Raw genomic sequence first — 18032 nt, 5'->3', positions numbered from 1 at the left:
AACTCATTTGATAAATAAAAGTATGAGATTTCAGGGCAAAACACAAAATTGTCTAGGTGACCCCAAACTTTTGAACAGTAGTGTAAATGTTTAACTACTACATTTAACTTCAACAAAGTTGTTACCATTGATACCATTCATTTCAGTGAGGATTCAGTAGTACAAGATTGTTGTAAAATTGTTAGTGGTGCGTGATTTTTTTCAAGACCATTTAATTTTAATATGGATAAAATTACTACTTTAGAAAACACATTTATCTACATGAATCTGGATGTGATTACATTATCTATGTAAAAATCAAGCATGGCATTATCTGACTTGGCTCCCCTGGATACAAAGTTTAGTCAGATGAAACTTTTCTACTGAATGTTCTGAAGAGCAAGTATTGATATGTTTCAATCAAAATGAATGCAGGCTTATGAATATGTGAAAAATATTTTCCCTTCTGTCATTTATAACTTGTGAAGTCCCACAGAATGTTAATGGTTGTGGGAACACAGACAAGTGGACCAACAGGATGACGAGCATTCATTTCTTCTCTGTGGAGGCTGATAACAGTCGGCCATGTGACACGTAGCTGTTGCTGTGCAGATAACCAGCCCATTTTTGTTTTGTTCTACAGCAAACAGGTTTTAGGGCAGTGGGACGCTAGCATTTCTTGCTACTGAGTGCAGATTAGTTGGTGTTCTAATGCTGGAGTGCAGAAATGCTTACTTCCTTCTGCATAGAACCTGTTTGCTGTGACAAAAAGAAAATATACTGGTGTTTCCTTTGCTGTTTTAGGGTAATACACCTATTTTCCAAAATTAAAAGAAAATTCTGCTCCATTCCCTCAGTCACCAGAAATATCCCCATATAGTTAATATTGGGGAACATCCATTCATAAAAAATATTTGGGTCCATTGTCACCTGTGTAAAACTGTGTGGGAGTGCCACATTCTCTAACCAGCCAAAAGTTTTGTTGTTAAGGAATTATTCTGGTCAGTAGCTAATCATCTCACTATGCGACAAGCAGAATCACAAGTCTGGATCGTTACATAACTTACTAGACATGTACATGAATGCATTATATATCTTCTGCTGGTTAAACAGACAGAGGAATGGGTGAGATTCCATTAAGAGCTTTTAGTTATTAGGTTTTATTACACAACAAATGAATTTATTGTTAAATGACCATTCATAAATTGTAAACAGGATATACGCTCTGTATATGGCAATATAGAAAGTCTAGGGACAATTTTACACAGCTTGCTAACATGACATGAAATACAAAATGTGTAAGAAACTAGCATTTTTGATGTCGTTAGCCTTTTCCCCTGCTGAAAATGCATTTTTACACGAAGGGTGTTACATTTGTTACACTTCAAACACTATTACATTTGGCAAAATGTAAAGGCCTGGATACATTACTAAGTTTATAGAAATTTTATTTCTGCTGTGATAATTAAAAATCAGAGTAAAATTTAGGTTTGTGTATCCAGGCTTTAACATATTTTCTATACACATTTTAAAATTAATACCCCCCTCCCCCATTTAAAAAAAACAAACAAAAAATGGCAATAATCTTGAGATCTACCTGAACACAACTCGTATGCAAACAAAATAAGCAATCTGAAGCCATTTATTTTCATTAGTCCATAGGATGTTTATCAATAAAATACAACCTGACCAGTAGTACATAATCAATGGTGGTGATAAATGCTTCTGAGTACTGAACTTTACATTAGCATGTACAGCAGCTACAATAATAAAACTTAAATGTGAGAAAAAAAAAGAAATTCAACTCAAAATTCAAATCACTTGAGGGGCAAGGGTTATCAAAAACAATGCAGGTGGGGTCACACTCCAAATTAGACAGGAAAAAGTATGAATTGGGTAAGAAAGTATTTACTTTAGTATCATTAGTATCAAATGAAAGGTAACCAAATCTGTGATTTAAAAAATATTTTATATTTTTTTACTCCAATTGGCCTGTTTGCCATTTTGTTATGGAAAATACAGTATCATACTAAGCCATGACTGCAAGAGAATATGTGAGAAAAACAATTACATTTATATTTTTAGCATGAAATCTGTCTGGTTCAAACATGTTCTTCTAAATGAAGTCAGACACACAGGGGCCCTCAAAGCATTATACCAAAGTCACATCTCAACTTCACTACATAGCCTAAATCCAGTAATTTTCAAAATTAAGACACCAGACACCATATCAAAGTACAAAATCAGCATAATCAAATTCATAATTAATTGTTAGGATGAATGAATCAGTAGAATTTCTGATGCAAAGATCACAGATTTTATTTTTCACACCCCATTTCAGCCTACTTCTTCTCTTTCTTCTTATCCTAGAATAAAAAAGAAAATCAGAAAATAGGTTTAATAGAATTGAATATATGAAAAATATTGAAATAAAATATTTAAATGCATCATGAATCGATAAAAAAAATGTTAAAATGGATAGCGTGATTAACTGCATGATGTAATTGCATGAAAACAAGTTTACATAGTAGAAGGGCACATCACAAGTTTACCTTTTCATTCATAGCAAGAATAACCATGAGCTTTCTGAATATGGTCACAAAATCCAGGAAGAGATCCACACAATGCCTTGACAGAAAAGGTTGAGTAACATTTAAAGGCTGACAGCTAATTTGCAATAATCATTTGAACTGTATACAGCATTCAAATTCTTAACACACCGCTTATTTTTAAAACTGATTTTTAACCTAATTAATATTGTTTTAAGAAAATATTCTGTTGCCTCCAAGATGGACTCACTAGTACAATCAGTATTCTATGTACTCTATTGAGTTAATCATAGTTATCACAAAACTAAACCAGTTAGATTGTAAGCATTTGTGAGAGTGAAAATTATATTCTGTAATAAACCAGTAATTTAAAGCATTGGTTTGGCTAAATTTGGAGAATTCCCTTCATCCAACAGATTAAAGTTCCAAGTAGTTCAATCAAAGTTAAACAATAACAATAACACAAGTGATGTTCTTTTCTGAAGTACAAAATTTGTGATGATCAATTTGCTTTATCACTCAAGACTTGATATTCTCCTACCAAATGTAGTCCTTGTCTCCCATTTCTGCCTTCTCAATGATGAGTTGGGTGTCAAACAGCACAAATCCACACATGATAACCAGACCAATATATACATGAGCCTAAAAATGAAGAGGGAATGACAAAAAAGAGAGGGAATAACAATTAGCCAGTAAGGTAATTAGCCATACTTACTAAACCTTTCCAAAAGTGTTTATGCAACCAAATCAAATCAAATATATTTGTATAGCGCTTTTCACAACACGTCACAAAGCGCTTTACAGGATTTACAAGGTTAACAATACTATGGGTCCAAATCCCTAATGAGCAAGCCAAAGGCGACAGTGGCAAGGAAAAACTCCCTATGATGGTGGGGAATAGGAAGAAACCTTGGGAGGACCAAGACTCAAAAGGGAACCCATCCTCCATTGGGCGGCCCGTTAACACACAAATTACACAAAAAACAAATTATACAGATGAATACACAAGTTACAAACAAATCACACAATCAGACCAAGTATAAGGTAACTAGAGTGAAAGTTCTGGATGTTAATAACTGCAGTGTACCAAATATCCCCAAGTTCTCCATTTCTTTCATTGAAAGCAGATAATAGTTTTAAACTTAACAGGTCATCTAATGTATTTAATAAATCTGCTTTTTTTTTTTTTTTACTCTAGGAGAAAAATTCTCTCTAATCAAAACGTATGTTGATATTGTCAATGTAAATGTCTTGTGATGAATGCCAGGTTTTCATTCCGTGTCTGAGTGATGATACTGTATTGTAGGCTCCGACTGCAGTGTTACTCCCCACATGCCAAAAATTATACTACATCTTTAACTTTATTCTTGTTATAGTGATCTTGAATTCTACACGTCACACAGACAGTGATTAATCAAATATTTTAATTTCAAGTCCTTTTCACTTCAAAAATATTTTGGGCGGATCCACAAGATGCTATTATGATGAGACAGATTTAAAACTGATGACTGATATCATTACATCATATAAACACAAGAGGATTTGATGAGTGGCGGCATACAAATTCCATCCAGTGAAAGTAAATTAATTATTATAGTACACATAATATTGGATAATCAAATGTCTCAACCTGTATAAAGTCAGTAAAGTTATTGGAAGACATTAGAAACCAACTCAAAAACAACAGAGCTGTTCTGCATAGGTCTGAATGCTCTCAGCCAAGTAATCAATAAAACTGGGACCAGACGTAGGGATGGAGCCACCATCATCCACCTTGACTGTATTGAATTGCATAGCAAGAAGGGACACAGACTCACTGAATCACCTGACAAGGTTCTATAGCAAGGACAATGGAATGTGGTTGGCTCATAGTAAAAGGTGGAAGAGACAGGGAACTACAATAACACCATGTAACATCAAGCCTAATGCAAAAGGAAAAAAAAACTGCAGAACAAATTAAGTTCATGTTTTAAATAGTTACATTTGTTACATTACAGACAGGCACAGACAGTGAAAATATGCAAAAGGGGCATAAAATGATATAAGCTATTTTTGGTGAACCAAATGTAGACTGCTTTGCGCTTTTAACATGGAGCTCTAGAAAGATTATCTGCCTTCTTATATGTACTAAATATGGCATCCAATACGTAGGGAAAACAAGGCGACATCTTGGATTCATAATTAATGAGCATTGCTATCTGCAAAGCTGACCCTAAATCAACCCTGCTGCAAAACACTTTACAGATGAAAATCATTCCATTTCAGATTTAGCATTCTGTGGCAATAACATGATTCCCAATTATGGTGGTAATATGGATCAAATTTTACTTCAGTGTGAATGCAGATATATTCTACATTAAAATGCTACAGCCTAATGGATTGAATGAAGAACTCAATACGAAATGTTTTCTGTAAAATTCTTAATATACAAATCGTAACATTTAATATAATTGTATATCAGTTATTGGAAAATATTGGAATTATGTCATTCTAATGTGTCTCAAATGACCTGACAAATGGCTTGATGTCTACTCAAATCAAGCAATAGTTCACTGATTACATACACTTGTGTAAAGCCCTACATATATGGTGACCCATGATGCATCACTCTGTTTGCACTGAGGAAAGTCCAACATGGACTGAAACCTTTCTACATTACTATTTCATGCATTTTTTACAATTTTTCATTATCTATACAGCTCTGTAATGTAGCACACACTTAAAATCCAGACTCATGGAACCTTATTAGTTGTTGCAGTAGAACTTTTTCCTTGATTACCACACCAGAGAAGCAAGAACATTTGTAATGCATTGCTCAATCCTTGTGAACTATAAATAAGATCAAAGCCATAAACACTTTTGCCCTGCTAGTCATCAGATACACAGCAGACACAATACGCTAACTAAAAGGATAGCATCAAGACCAGAAAACACATCCTAATAGGGCTGAACGATTTTGGAAAATAATCTAATTGCAATTTTTTATCTATAAATTGCGATTTAAAATCGCGATTTTTTCCCCATTGTTCCACTTCAGGAAACTCTGTTTCGGGGGGGGGGGGTGTAAACAGAGGCGGTCTTTGCATAGAGGCGTTGCTAAGCAATTGCCTTGGGCCCCTCCCACTGTAGGGCCCCCTTGTCTAGCTAAAGCCAGGTTCACACTACACGACTTTTCAGTCATCAGGTTTTTGTGCCGTTCGCACTACACGACTGGTTGTGCTGTAATCGCAAGTCTTTCAGTTGTTGTGGCTTCTTTGTTGTTGTTGTTGTTCAGAGGCGGTCTTTGCATAGAGGCGTTGCTAAGCAATTGCCTTGGGCCCCTCCCACTGTAGGGCCCCCTTGTCTAGCTAAAGCCAGGTTCACACTACACGACTTTTCAGTCATCAGGTTTTTGTGCCGTTTGCACTACACGACTGGTTGTGCTGTAATCGCAAGTCTTTCAGTTGTTGTGGCTTTCACACTACATGACTGATCGGTGACGTGGGCTCACGAATTAAACGACTGGGGAATCGCCGACTCATCTGGCTGCCGTCCAAAAACACGAGAACACGAAAATGAAACACTCGCGAGAACCAGCAACACCACGAAGAAAATAAAAACAACGTACATGTACTCCACATTTTCGTTATTATTATAATTTTTTTTTACCGTTTAACCACTCCATAGTCCCAAAATAGATATAGTCAATCACACTATTTCTCCAGTGCTGTCACAATAACTTAAACACAGTCTTGTAGTAAAGTTGTATGAAGCTAGACGCTGCTGTTGACTCACAGTCGCCGACTGGGCTAGATATGAAACATGCTAGATATTAAACATGCTAGATATCTGCCGGTCGTCTGCGATGAGTCGGCCACCACTCGGCGAGCGTCTTTCAGCAGTTCACACTACACGACTGAGCGAGCGCCGAGTGATCCCCGATTTGCCTCCAACCACAGTTTCTGTCGGCGATCTACAAAAACAGTCGGCGACTGAAAAACCAGCCTAAAATCGTGTAGTGTGAACCTGAACTTATTTCTCGCATATTAATGTGGATGGGCCCCCTAGCTAAATTCGCCTTGAGCCTCCAAATTGCTAAGTCCGCCACTGGGTCTAAAATGGACTAAATTTAAGTATTATTATTATATCGTGATCGATCGATCGCCTGTGGTTGGCGCCAGAGCGAACTACTAATTTTTTAGTCTAAGACGCTCAATGCGTGAGAGTTGGCAACCCTGCAGGTATAGCAACTTGGCTAAAATATGTGCGTGAGGGCGTTTGGTAGCGCATATCCAGTGTGTTTAACAAAGCCATGAAGCCGGGCTTGTTCACTATATTAACGGACATCATGTCTTTCACTATGAACTTCGTTACTGCCCGAGTTATTTCAGCGTGCCGCTTCGAATTACATCCATAAGGAGTTACACTTTCAAAAGGTTCGGTCAGTGAACCCTGTCTGCTGGACCGGTCAAGCTATCCGCGCTTTCGCGATTCATCCTGCTTTAAATCTTATTGCGCCTATATGCGTGATTTTACGGTATTTCGCTGCTCACCGCATACTAAAGCTGTATAAGCGCAGAGAAACACTTTTGCGTATTTGAAGATGTAGCACTGGTCGTTGGCATTTTAGCCTTACAAATATCATACGAGGCCTTGTGGTGTTTTTTTAATGCTGAAGGTTTGTAGTGTTACCTCGCGTCGTAGCAACAGTAGCAAGGCATGTTTTGCAGGGTACCTGACGTTGTGCAGCATCTTTTTAAAAGCCAAAGTAATTTCACACAACTTATGGGCTGCCCCTCTTTGGTATTAGACTTTCAGTTGTGTCAACTTCTGTCGAGCCTGAAGCCATTGTGCAACAAGTTAAAGTGCGCTGTGTTAACTTCACTTCTCCACCTCCCTGCCTCCTGCTCGGGTTTGTTCCGTTCGTCCTCGGCTCGCTCCCAAGTCACGTGACCAGTTTAAATCGCAGCCTGTGCGATTAGACAATCGCGTTTTAAAAAATCGCGAAATTATCGCAAATGCAATTAATCGTTCAGCCCTACATCCTAATGAATGGAGCACTCCAACCAAACACTGTATGCCAGCCAAAAAGGGGGAAAGTTACAGGAACCAACACAGCACTAGATTCAAATATAACCAATAGATTAATTAAACACACACACCAGAAAAGACACAAGATGCAGACTCTACAAATTATATAATCCAGATCCTAGTTACAGGATGCAAGATGCTATCAGGGAACGCATAAACACTCAGAGAGACACCCAGTGAAAGGGATCATAAACAGGACCAAAGAAATATGAGTTGGACACTCCCCAAGTCCAAATGTGAGCAGCCACACAGTATGGTGGACCATAAGAAAGCTGGGATCCTGTGGGAGCTCCAGATCCAGAAACATAAGCAAGTGGCTAACCAACCAGACATTGTGACCATGCCGAAATCAACTATGGCAAATGATAATGCCATCCAATGTGAAGCACACATCAAAATACCAGAGACTGAAAGAGGAAATGGAGAGAATGTGGAAAATTAACAGCAAGGCTGTCTCAATGTTGATAGGAGCACCTCGGGTTGTGAACCTGTTTAATGGAGTCACTCCAGCAGTTTCCAGGATTGACACAGATTCTCAAGGTGCAGTCCTAGGTATAGCAAAATACTGCACCACAGCCTCCAACTCCCAGGCCTCTATTAAAAGGCTCAAGAAGGCATCCCCAAACAAACTATTTAAAATATACAAGACAAGTAAATAAATGATAATCACAGCTTTATAATATTTGTATTGTCTACGGCAAAATTCTTGTTTTGAAAAGCACTTTCAGAGCGAGTTAAAGAATGTCAAGTGCAGTCAAGTAGCAAAACACCGTCCACTACTATGGCAGCAACTGTGTTCCCATTCATTTGTACAATTATATCAAAGTATCTTTTTGGCACGGATACAATATGGCCCCTGGAGACCTTACACCCTCAGTCTGCTTGTAAAAGTCTACCTGTGTTGACATGGACGTTGGTAGAGGGTTAAAACTGTTTTAGTTTAAGGTAATTATTACACAACTAGAGGTCAATGAACTGTCTTAAATATATTTGTAATATTTATAAATTATAATTATATATTTTTTATAATTTAACACTTTGCTACACATTTGTTTGAAATTAAAATAAGTTTAATTTAAAATACCTTAAAGAGCATGACAGACCCTACAAACATGTTGAGTAAAGAAACCAGGAGCAGAATAGACAGTCCAGACATCAGAGTGCCTTAAAAGGAGAGAGAGAGAGAGAGAGAGAGAGAGAGAGGAGAAAATTGATGAATGACATCATGAAGTGACTTAAGCAGAAAGCCTTCACCCACCCCCATTTGAAAGCAAATGCAACTATATATATAAAATTAAAAAGACATATTTGTGGTGTATTTTGAGTTTTCTTACCTCCAAGGAAAAGGTAACTCCTACGTTGGGCATAGAGAGCACTCAGAGTGAAACAGGTGAAGATGACTGATGTGCCCAAGAAAGCTGTTATGATGATGCTGCATGCACATAAACATACAGAAATAACTGAAGTGTACCAAATATCCCAAAGTTCTCTATTTCTTTCATTGAAAGCAGATAATAGTTTTAAACTTAACTATTATTTAATAAATCTGCTTTTTTTTTACTCTAGGAGAAAAATTCTCTCTAATCAAAACGTATGATTACATTTACATTTATGGCATTTGGCAGACACCCTTATCCAGAGCGACTTACATTTTTATCTCATTTTTTATACAAGTGAGCAATTAAGGGTTAAGGGCCTTGCTCAGGGGCACCTCAGTCATGGCCTCAGGTCTGGGAATCGAACCCACGACCCTCCGGTCAAAAGACCAGTTCCCTAACCACCAGGCCATGACTGCCACTGTATGTCTGTATGTATAGTTTAACAATATTAGAATTTCAATAAAATTAGAAAAAAGGACAAAAAATCATATGCTTGATAAGTGTGCATGTTCATAGATCAATAAATAAGTAAGCCTTATAAAGAAGTCACTGTGCTTTATTATAAAACGTATAGGTTCTAACAATCTTAATCAGGTCTCAAAAAATGGAGGTCACTAAGGCTGCTCCTGGAAATCTACCTTCCTTCAGAACTTAGTTTCAGCATGTATCAAACACTTGATTCAATCAATCAGGTTCCTGAAATGCACCAATTAGTACATTGGGTTGGAGCCTAATTCTGCAGAATACTGGACCTTCAGGAAGGTTGGAGAGCACTGCTTTAAAGCATTTAAGGACTGAGGAACTGTTCTGTTTTGATGTTACCTTGGGTTGATGGTAATGACAAAATCCATTGCCGGTCCAAGTCCAACACCTGTATAACAGATTGGATATTTAAGTTTGTGTAATGTACTTCAATACATTAACTGGTGAAATACTTGCATGCTGATCTTGGAACATAGAGTCATACCAGAAAGCCCATTTCACACTTCAAAGTTTTTCTTTTAAAATGGTTCTGAAAACAATGAGTCTCATTCACAGACATCACAAGGTTTTTTTTTCTCTTAAAGCCACCTTTTTTTTTTTTTTTTAACAAAAAGTATGATATTCACCAGTTTTCTTACTTGGTATTTTTTCTTAAGTGAGAACAGAATTTATGTACAGAATTTATGTACACTCAAGGACACTCATATGTTTGCAAAATAATTGCATTATGTTGAATTATATAGTTGTAGTAATAATACTATTTTTTATCACTTATAATACTTTATATTTTCTGTAATGATGCTGAAATTTTCAATAAATTAGAATAAAATACATAAATCCAATGCTTGTTAAAAGTGCGCTCTAGGCTTGTCACGATACTAAGAATTACAACTTCGATACGATACTTAAAAAAATATTGAAATTCGATACCATTTTCGATACCAATGTCAGATACGGTACTAATTTCCGTTTTAAAGCCTTTTTATTTTTGTTTATAAACAAACAAATGAATATTGCTTTATGTTTGAAAATGCTTGAAATTGTAACTTCATTTCACAACAAATATCTGTCTGACTGAACAGTTCTTTTGTGTTAACAAATACGAGCATCTTGTAATTCCAGGGAGAGAACGTGAAGACGTTACGATTGGGCGTTTTGAAAATAAACAACCATTAAATAATGTGATAAAAAAGCGAATAATTTCGAGTATATGTATAAATATTTAACTTATCCCAACAAACATGCGACGTCAGAAAGACGTTAAAATCAAGTCTGTATCACGTCGGTCAGTCCAGACCCATTTTTGCATGTCTGGTGGACGTTCAAAACTGGTTCAAAATCTGACAGTGTGACTAGGACCTTAACCTTTTAACTTAACATGAACGTCTATGACGAGTTTTCTATCTGAACGTCTGACTAGGACCTTTATTGGATGTCAGGATGTGCAAAAACTGCAGTAATAGACGTTTAAAAAAGACGTCGCTAAAACTTTCATTCTGGCTTTTCAGTGGACGTCTTTTGAACGTCTGATAAAGTGTCTTTGCTCGTGCTGGGAAATATTGAAATGGACCTTGAAAGTGACATACAAGTGTTTGAATTCCACAATGTGTATGAACACTGCAAACATGACTTTGTTCATCGCGCTGAAGCGCGGCGCACGCGAGGTCGTGCACCTCTCGAATTTTGTAACTTCGCGCGCGCCGCGCCTCAGCGCAATGAACAAAGTCATGTTTGCAGGGTTCAATTCAAGCGCTTGTACCAATATTTCCCAGCACGTTAAACTTAATTAAGTTAAATATTTATACATATACTCGAAATAATTCGAAATATTGCGCTTTTATTCACATTATTTAATGGTTGTTTATTTTCAAAACGCCCAATCTTAACGTCTTCACATTCTCTCATGTTTCATCCTGGAATTACAAGAGACTCTATTTGTTAATGTAATACAAGAAAACTGTTCAGTCAGACAGATATTTGTTGTGAAACGAAGTAGTTACAATTTAAACATTTTCAAGTACTTTAGCCTAAATTGCAGCACTTTTCAAACCTGAAACACACTGAAACACAAAGCAGCATTAAAATTCGTCAGGTAAGTGTTCATTCCCCTGTTTTGAGGGGTGTTTCTTTTATACTACCACACAAAGCGGAAAGTATACCGCTCGCGGAGGTTCGCGCGACGAGCGCTATGGTCACTCAACCAGGCTTTAGCGCCCTTCGTTGAAATGTTCCAAAAGCACCGCTTGCAAACGGGCTTGTTCATGTCCTTCGGTTTTCCATCTGTATCTGCTTCGAATCCAACAGCACTGCGTTTGCTTTAGCGGCCATATTAGCATTACAAACTGTCCTGTGCATTACGGCAGCTTGGTTGGGTCAAACGAAAGCGCATTTTATGTAAAAAGAATCGATACTTAAGGGAAACGAGTATTGTACCGTTTCAGAATGTTCAGTATCGATACGTATCGATATATCGATTTTTTTGACAACACTAGTGCGCTCATGTTCATATATCAATAAATAAGTAAGCCTTATAAAGAAGTCACTGTGCTTTATGTTTAAGGCTAATTTAAACCTTTGATTTTTGCCCTCCATCGTCCCATTATTAAATGTTATATATTCACATTACTCTCTCGGATTCCCCTCCCTTTGTGATGACGTTTGGAAATGCACATGCGAATAACAATTCCTATCCCTTTTTAAAGGACATTTATACTAGGTAGAGTTTAGTACTGTTGTTAATGACTGATGGTAGATGGTGGTAATTTCCATGAGGTGTGCACTGGTGTCACTCTAACATTCTTTATCTCACTGATTGCTGTCACAATATGTTCTTTACTGACCTATGAGGAAAGCAAAGCCAGCAAGGATGGCCAGTCTCTTCTTCTCAGTCTGAGGGCTGTGAGGTGTAATGCCAAGCCAAGCCATCATAGCTAGAGAACCTAGCATGGACAGCAGCCCACCCTGAAAGATGCAAACAATTTTAAAATGCAATAAACAAACCAATAAATCAAAGGGCAAATGAATGATTGAACAAGGGATTAACATGTTCAGGCCTCAAGTCCTTTATATAGTTAGATCCATAAATTAATGTAATAGGAGTGTTTTGCTCTTATATTACTACAAGAACAGTGTTATAAGCCTACCTGGAAATTTTAGAAGCTGAATTATGCTAAAAGCCAAAAGCTCTCTACCTGAAACATCCTTGTGACAACATGGACATAGGCACCAGCTGCTGACACAAACATACACAAAGCCAAGCTGGCATAGACATTCTTCAGGTGTTGCTGAGTCGAGCGGGAACTGTAGACAAAGCCACCCAATAAAGAGTTAGAGACAAATGAAAACAGAGACATACGTCATAGACATATATATGAAGTGCTTAAAAAACTAGCTGCAATTTTCTTGGTGATTGTTATGCTAGGTAGGGCTGCCATGATTAGTCGACTAGTCACGATTATGTCGACTATTAAAATAGTTGACGACTAATTTAATAGTCGATGCGTCGTTTTTTTCTCTCGCCAAACTGCTGCGGCAGTTTCCACAGCTGCGCCTTTCTGTCCTTGACGCACATGCGCAGTAGTGGAAACCGGGGTAGACAGTGGACAACATCCCAGGACGTTATACAGACTGGTATAATGGCTACCCGGCTACGGGACTCAAAAGTGTGGGATCATTTTCCGTAGTCGGGTTCCGAAACGCGTGCAATATCTGCAAGGTAGAACTTTCCTTCCACGGCAGCACAAACGCGATGCACGAGCACCTGAAGCATGTTGTAGCTGATTGTGACAATGATGAAGAGGGACCGTCATCTCTGTAATCTAAATCGCTAGTTAGCTGCTAAAGTTACCGTAAACAGAGCGTTAATTAGTACTTACTTATCGTGGTAGCTGTAAAAGTTAACATTAGTGATGGAGATTTGTTTCATTAGCCTTAGCACGCATTCGTGTGTTTTCTGTGTCAGTGAGACCAAAACTTTATTTTTGTGAATAATTCCTTAGTTTCAGGTACCTACCTAATTTGATTTAAATGTAGCTACGTTTGATGCCAGAGACAAATGAAAAAGAAAAACCTAAAAAAAATTAATTTCTTTATTAATGTATTTATTTTTGCATTGTTTAAGCCAGTGCCTTATACTTATTTTAATAATTGTTTGTTGCAACAAGCTGCATATTTCATTAAAGGTTTAATGAACTATGATCTTAATTGTTTTTATTTTTAGTTAGCATATCGCTGAAATCTAATGATGGTTATATAATAGCAGTTGCATTCTAGTGTTGTTGCATGTCTAGCTGTATGTTTTATATTCAATTAACGTACGATCTGATTAGTCGACTAATCCTAAAAATTAATCGGTGATTAGTCGACTATAAAAATAATAGTTTGTGGCAGCCCTAATGCTAGGTGCACACCATACTGTTTTAGCCCAAATTTTGCAGATTTTCTAGATTGAAATTTAATTTTAAAATTTATTTTAAAAGTCCTCCCACCAAGATATGACTTGTCTAGGATGGTCCCTTGTAGACCAACCAAGTGCTTCAGTCACTGAGTAAGAATATGAAGTTATTTGGATGCCATCATAGTGAGGGAGGAGCTGAGGAACATAAAGCCTGCAGCAGTCCTCACAAGGTCAATTCAGAGCTGAATGGGAACATGACTTGCAGCTTGCTGGGTTTTGTTGAATTTTTGTTCAACCAAATTGAAAATGATTAATTTTAACCAAGTTCATGCTAATTGTAAATGCAAAGTGAAATCTGGCAATGATCAACTAAAGCTCATTACATTGACTGGAGCTTTTGCAATTTGCATTTAAATGCTAAAAAACAACATACTGTTTGAAGCAATAACGTTTAAACATTTGTTAAGTTACAATAGGCAGATTCACACAACCTTAGCTTTTTTTAATGAAAATGTATAGAAGACAGGTGAGGATGGCAATAATCGTAACAGTGTTAAAAAAAGAATAAGATGACAGTTTTACAAAAAATAGAGTTGGCCAATATTCAGGTTATAAATCATTCCATTTTTTCTGTAATTATTAAGACCATATACCAGCAAACATGCATAACTGGCTATGACTGCAATAACTCATTCTAAGAATGCTTAAGGATAATGGCATAAAATAAATTTTTGAAGACAGCCCTATAGTAAAAATCACTTTCAGCAGACTTTCCCCTTGTGCCTCAGGACACAAGTTGATGCAGTGTTTGCATAGAAGCAATTAACATACAAAACATTGCCCCATTTTAGTAATGCTAAAATAAATGCAACAAATCTACAACATGGACATATGACATTTTTTTACCTACTCAATAATCTACTCAGACTGCAAAACCAATGGCTGGACTTTTGGAATTTACTGATAACTTGCTGATAACTCAACTTGTTGCAATAAGAGCATTTATTTTAGAGTATCTCATAAGTCCTAACTGATGAGTTCTTCAATGACCTCTGGATTTAATAAAACATGACTGTAAAATGTGAGGGTTGTGACTTTCATAAAATTGCAAGAGTATGACTCCTTCAGCTGTGACAGACTTTTTATTTCCATTATTGCTGATGCATACTAGCTACATGTTTTGTGGGCATATAGGTGTCCCCCATCCATGTAAACAGGTACAGCTACATTTAACTTCACTGTACGAAGGGCCACTTTTAAATACAATTATCAACAATTGTTTCATATAAACTTGGCTGGTTAAGTAAAAACACATTAGAAAGACAACTCTACAAACATGTTATTTATTAATCAATAATCTTTTGCTCATGGCACTAGGAAGATTACAGTAAATCCCACTTTTGGGATTCTACATACACAAAAAAAATGTAACATTATTTTTTCTTTCTTAAAAAAACAATCCAATGTGATAGATTCACAAAAATAAAAAACAGAACCAACAATAATCTGGGTGAATAATGGGAGAGGGGGCAAGAGCCAAACAGTGATAGAAGGTCAGTATAACTACTTACATTTGTGAGAGCTTGAAGAGTGCATCAAAGTTGATGTTGCGATCAAACACATTCATGCTTCTTATGTTAAAATTAATTACCTGGAATGTAACAAACAAAAACAAGAATGCAATTCACATTTCAGTAAATACACACAGATCTGTGTATATAAAGAAAAAGAGATTAGGAGATGCACTAAACCAATTAGCAAGTGTAGAATCTATTTTTTAATTGCTGTGTAGTTTCAGAATACTCTGTTAAGTCAATAATTTATTTTTTTATCTTAATATTCCTCTGTACAAACCATTATTTAGTGCAAATGAAGTGATACAGCCAATAAAGCACTTACATACTGGCAACCACAAACCTGCTATCATTTGGAACAATATGGGCATTTGTTAATTAGTGCATGCACTTTATGGTATTTCTGGTGTGGTATTTTGGAATATTAACTTATCTAAGTTGGTGTTGAAGGAGTAGTGCTTCATTTTGCTGAAGACAGTGGCTTGTGTGCTAAGTAACTAGCCTAATTCAATTACTCTGGGACAGACTCTTCTATCACAAGAAAATATAAAATTATTATTTTTTAGCAAATACCATTCGGGTGTACTTTTGGGATGTCACATTAAATGTTTAACTAAATATAGTTTTTTTTATTAAATCACTCAAATGTTAAACCTGATTTTATTCTACATAAAGAGCAGTTTAATGTTTATAGTGTTTTTCAGAAATGTGAGTTACATTAGCTACAATAAACAAAGTTTTCCTTCAGGGATACATGATGCATCATATAAAGGCCTAAACTTACATTTACTGATCATTTATTGCTCAAGTACTCTTATCCAGAGTGACTACCAAAATCAAGTAACGCATGCGAAAGTCTGTCGTGCGTCCCTACTGCCACACTATGAGTTGTAAGTGAGGAGTAGCTATCGAAAAGATACAAAGTACACAGTGTTGCTAAAAATCTGTAATAGAATAATGCCCGACAGATCTGAATACATCAAAAGCCAAGTAACGTTATAAGTGACTTAGCGTCCAACCACCAGCCAAATCACAACACATTTTCCACTCTACATATCCAATTACTAAATGGATGGCACGCCTATGAAGATAGCTAACGTTATCTAAGATGATCTTGCAAATAAATATCAGCGCCAAGTTAGCTAGATAGCGAACATCACTAAGCCATAACTCGCTAACGTTAGCTAGAGAGTTGTGGTTCCGCGACCGTCTCTCTGGCCGCATCAGCAAGGCAGCTTGAAATGAGCCGTGTAGAAGTAACATAATATGTTGGCGTTCACCCAAGCGACAAAATGGGTCGCTGGCTAACGTGAACTCTGTTGATGACTACAAGTTTCAAATTGCATTTGACAAACTGGTATTATACGGCTTGCTTTCTATTTCGGTGGGATGAAGTCAGAGAGAATGTAGCCAGACAGCTAGGTGATGTACCTGGCACAATCCTTACATACCCTTACTGGCGTGTTCGCACGGCGATTTCATTACATATTTAGCTTTTCTAATTTAGCTACAACATGTCAGTAGCCATCGACCAAATAGGGTTAACTAGCGTTAGCTAACTAGCTAGCAATGTTCGTTTGCTGCCGATACGACGACAATTAGTTAGCCTACGCTAGTATTACACTGTGCTATTATGAAGGGACCGTGACCACGTAAATTAGCTATTTAGCCCGCTAGGTGCGCGTCACGACGAGCTCGACATATTCAACCGAAATTCGCTTTAGTGGTTCGACCTTTCGCTCCGTGTCTTGGCGTCGTGTGTAAGTTACGACGAAATATGCTAACAACTAGCTCGCTAGCTAGATACGTCGACCTAACCAAACACACCCATGGCGATAACCAGCTAGCATGTGTGGTAGCAAACGGACCCTCACAAAAGTAAACATTCGCTAGGTTACGTTAGCTAACCAGCTAAGCGACGCCGTTTTTTTGTCAAACGGGCTGCCTGTTATTAAACCCCACGCTATTACAGTTTTCGATCTTTCGAACAAGCGTGGAAAGTGCATTTACCGCACGAACATGAACTTGTTTCGTCTTGATTTGTACCGGGGAGATTCCTTCACTTTCGCTTGTGTCCTTTCCGCCCGTTTTCAGCCTCCGTCGTAACGTTGAAATTCGCGTTTGACACGTATCCGTGTTTAGAGGCGTCACGAGCCACGGTTACGTAGCACGTCACCATGACCACCGAACTGCGGCGTATTTTTGTTCTTTAATACGCGTTATGTATCGCACTCTGAAACATAAAAGTTCTCAATCTTCTACAATCAAACTGCAAAACAAGTAGACATGATCGTGATAAGTTTAGTATTCACATAATGATTGCTTTATGTTTTACTGAGCCTTTAATAGTCATGTCAGTTACTAATCCACATGTTTCAAAGCACTATATCACGATATTTGTGTCATTTAAAACCTACTGGAATGATTTTAGCAGGTGCCCGTTGGTACTTACATCATGAAACAACACTACAGTATTTTAGCCTACCAGGCACGTAGCTAATACAATGCCAGACAAAGCATACATAATCTCATCTGCGAAGTTATGGAGGACACAACGTTTTATGAGGTTTTTATGGAAGCAATGGAAGCTGTAAAGTTTATG

The 18032-nt window shown here is 37.2% G+C and overlaps 1 protein-coding gene across 2 annotated transcripts; it reads right to left on the bottom strand.

Moving 5' to 3' along the window:
- Nucleotides 1–1603: 1603 nt before the first annotated feature.
- tmbim6 (transmembrane BAX inhibitor motif containing 6) lies at nucleotides 1604–17594 on the bottom strand. 2 transcript variants are annotated; one of them, XM_076986005.1, is made up of 10 exons: nucleotides 17441–17594; nucleotides 15428–15507; nucleotides 12652–12760; nucleotides 12301–12421; nucleotides 9800–9848; nucleotides 8933–9030; nucleotides 8683–8762; nucleotides 3070–3170; nucleotides 2532–2607; nucleotides 1604–2345 (listed from the first exon to the last, which is right to left on the bottom strand). In XM_076986005.1, the coding sequence occupies exons 2-10, from the start codon at nucleotides 15481–15483 to the stop codon at nucleotides 2322–2324; spliced, it is 714 nt and encodes a 237-aa protein (XP_076842120.1). In that variant the 5' UTR covers nucleotides 15484–15507; nucleotides 17441–17594; the 3' UTR covers nucleotides 1604–2321. The 2 variants fall into 2 exon arrangements, with proteins under 2 accessions (XP_076842120.1, XP_076842129.1); XM_076986014.1 differs by having other exon boundaries at nucleotides 17477–17587.
- Nucleotides 17595–18032: the final 438 nt, after the last annotated feature.

The sequence above is a fragment of the Brachyhypopomus gauderio genome, chromosome 1 (assembly GCF_052324685.1).
Source record: "Brachyhypopomus gauderio isolate BG-103 chromosome 1, BGAUD_0.2, whole genome shotgun sequence".
In the NCBI taxonomy this organism is placed as follows: domain Eukaryota; kingdom Metazoa; phylum Chordata; class Actinopteri; order Gymnotiformes; family Hypopomidae; genus Brachyhypopomus; species Brachyhypopomus gauderio.
Note: the sequence above shows the minus strand (reverse complement) of the source record. Positions and strands in the feature narration are given on the sequence as shown.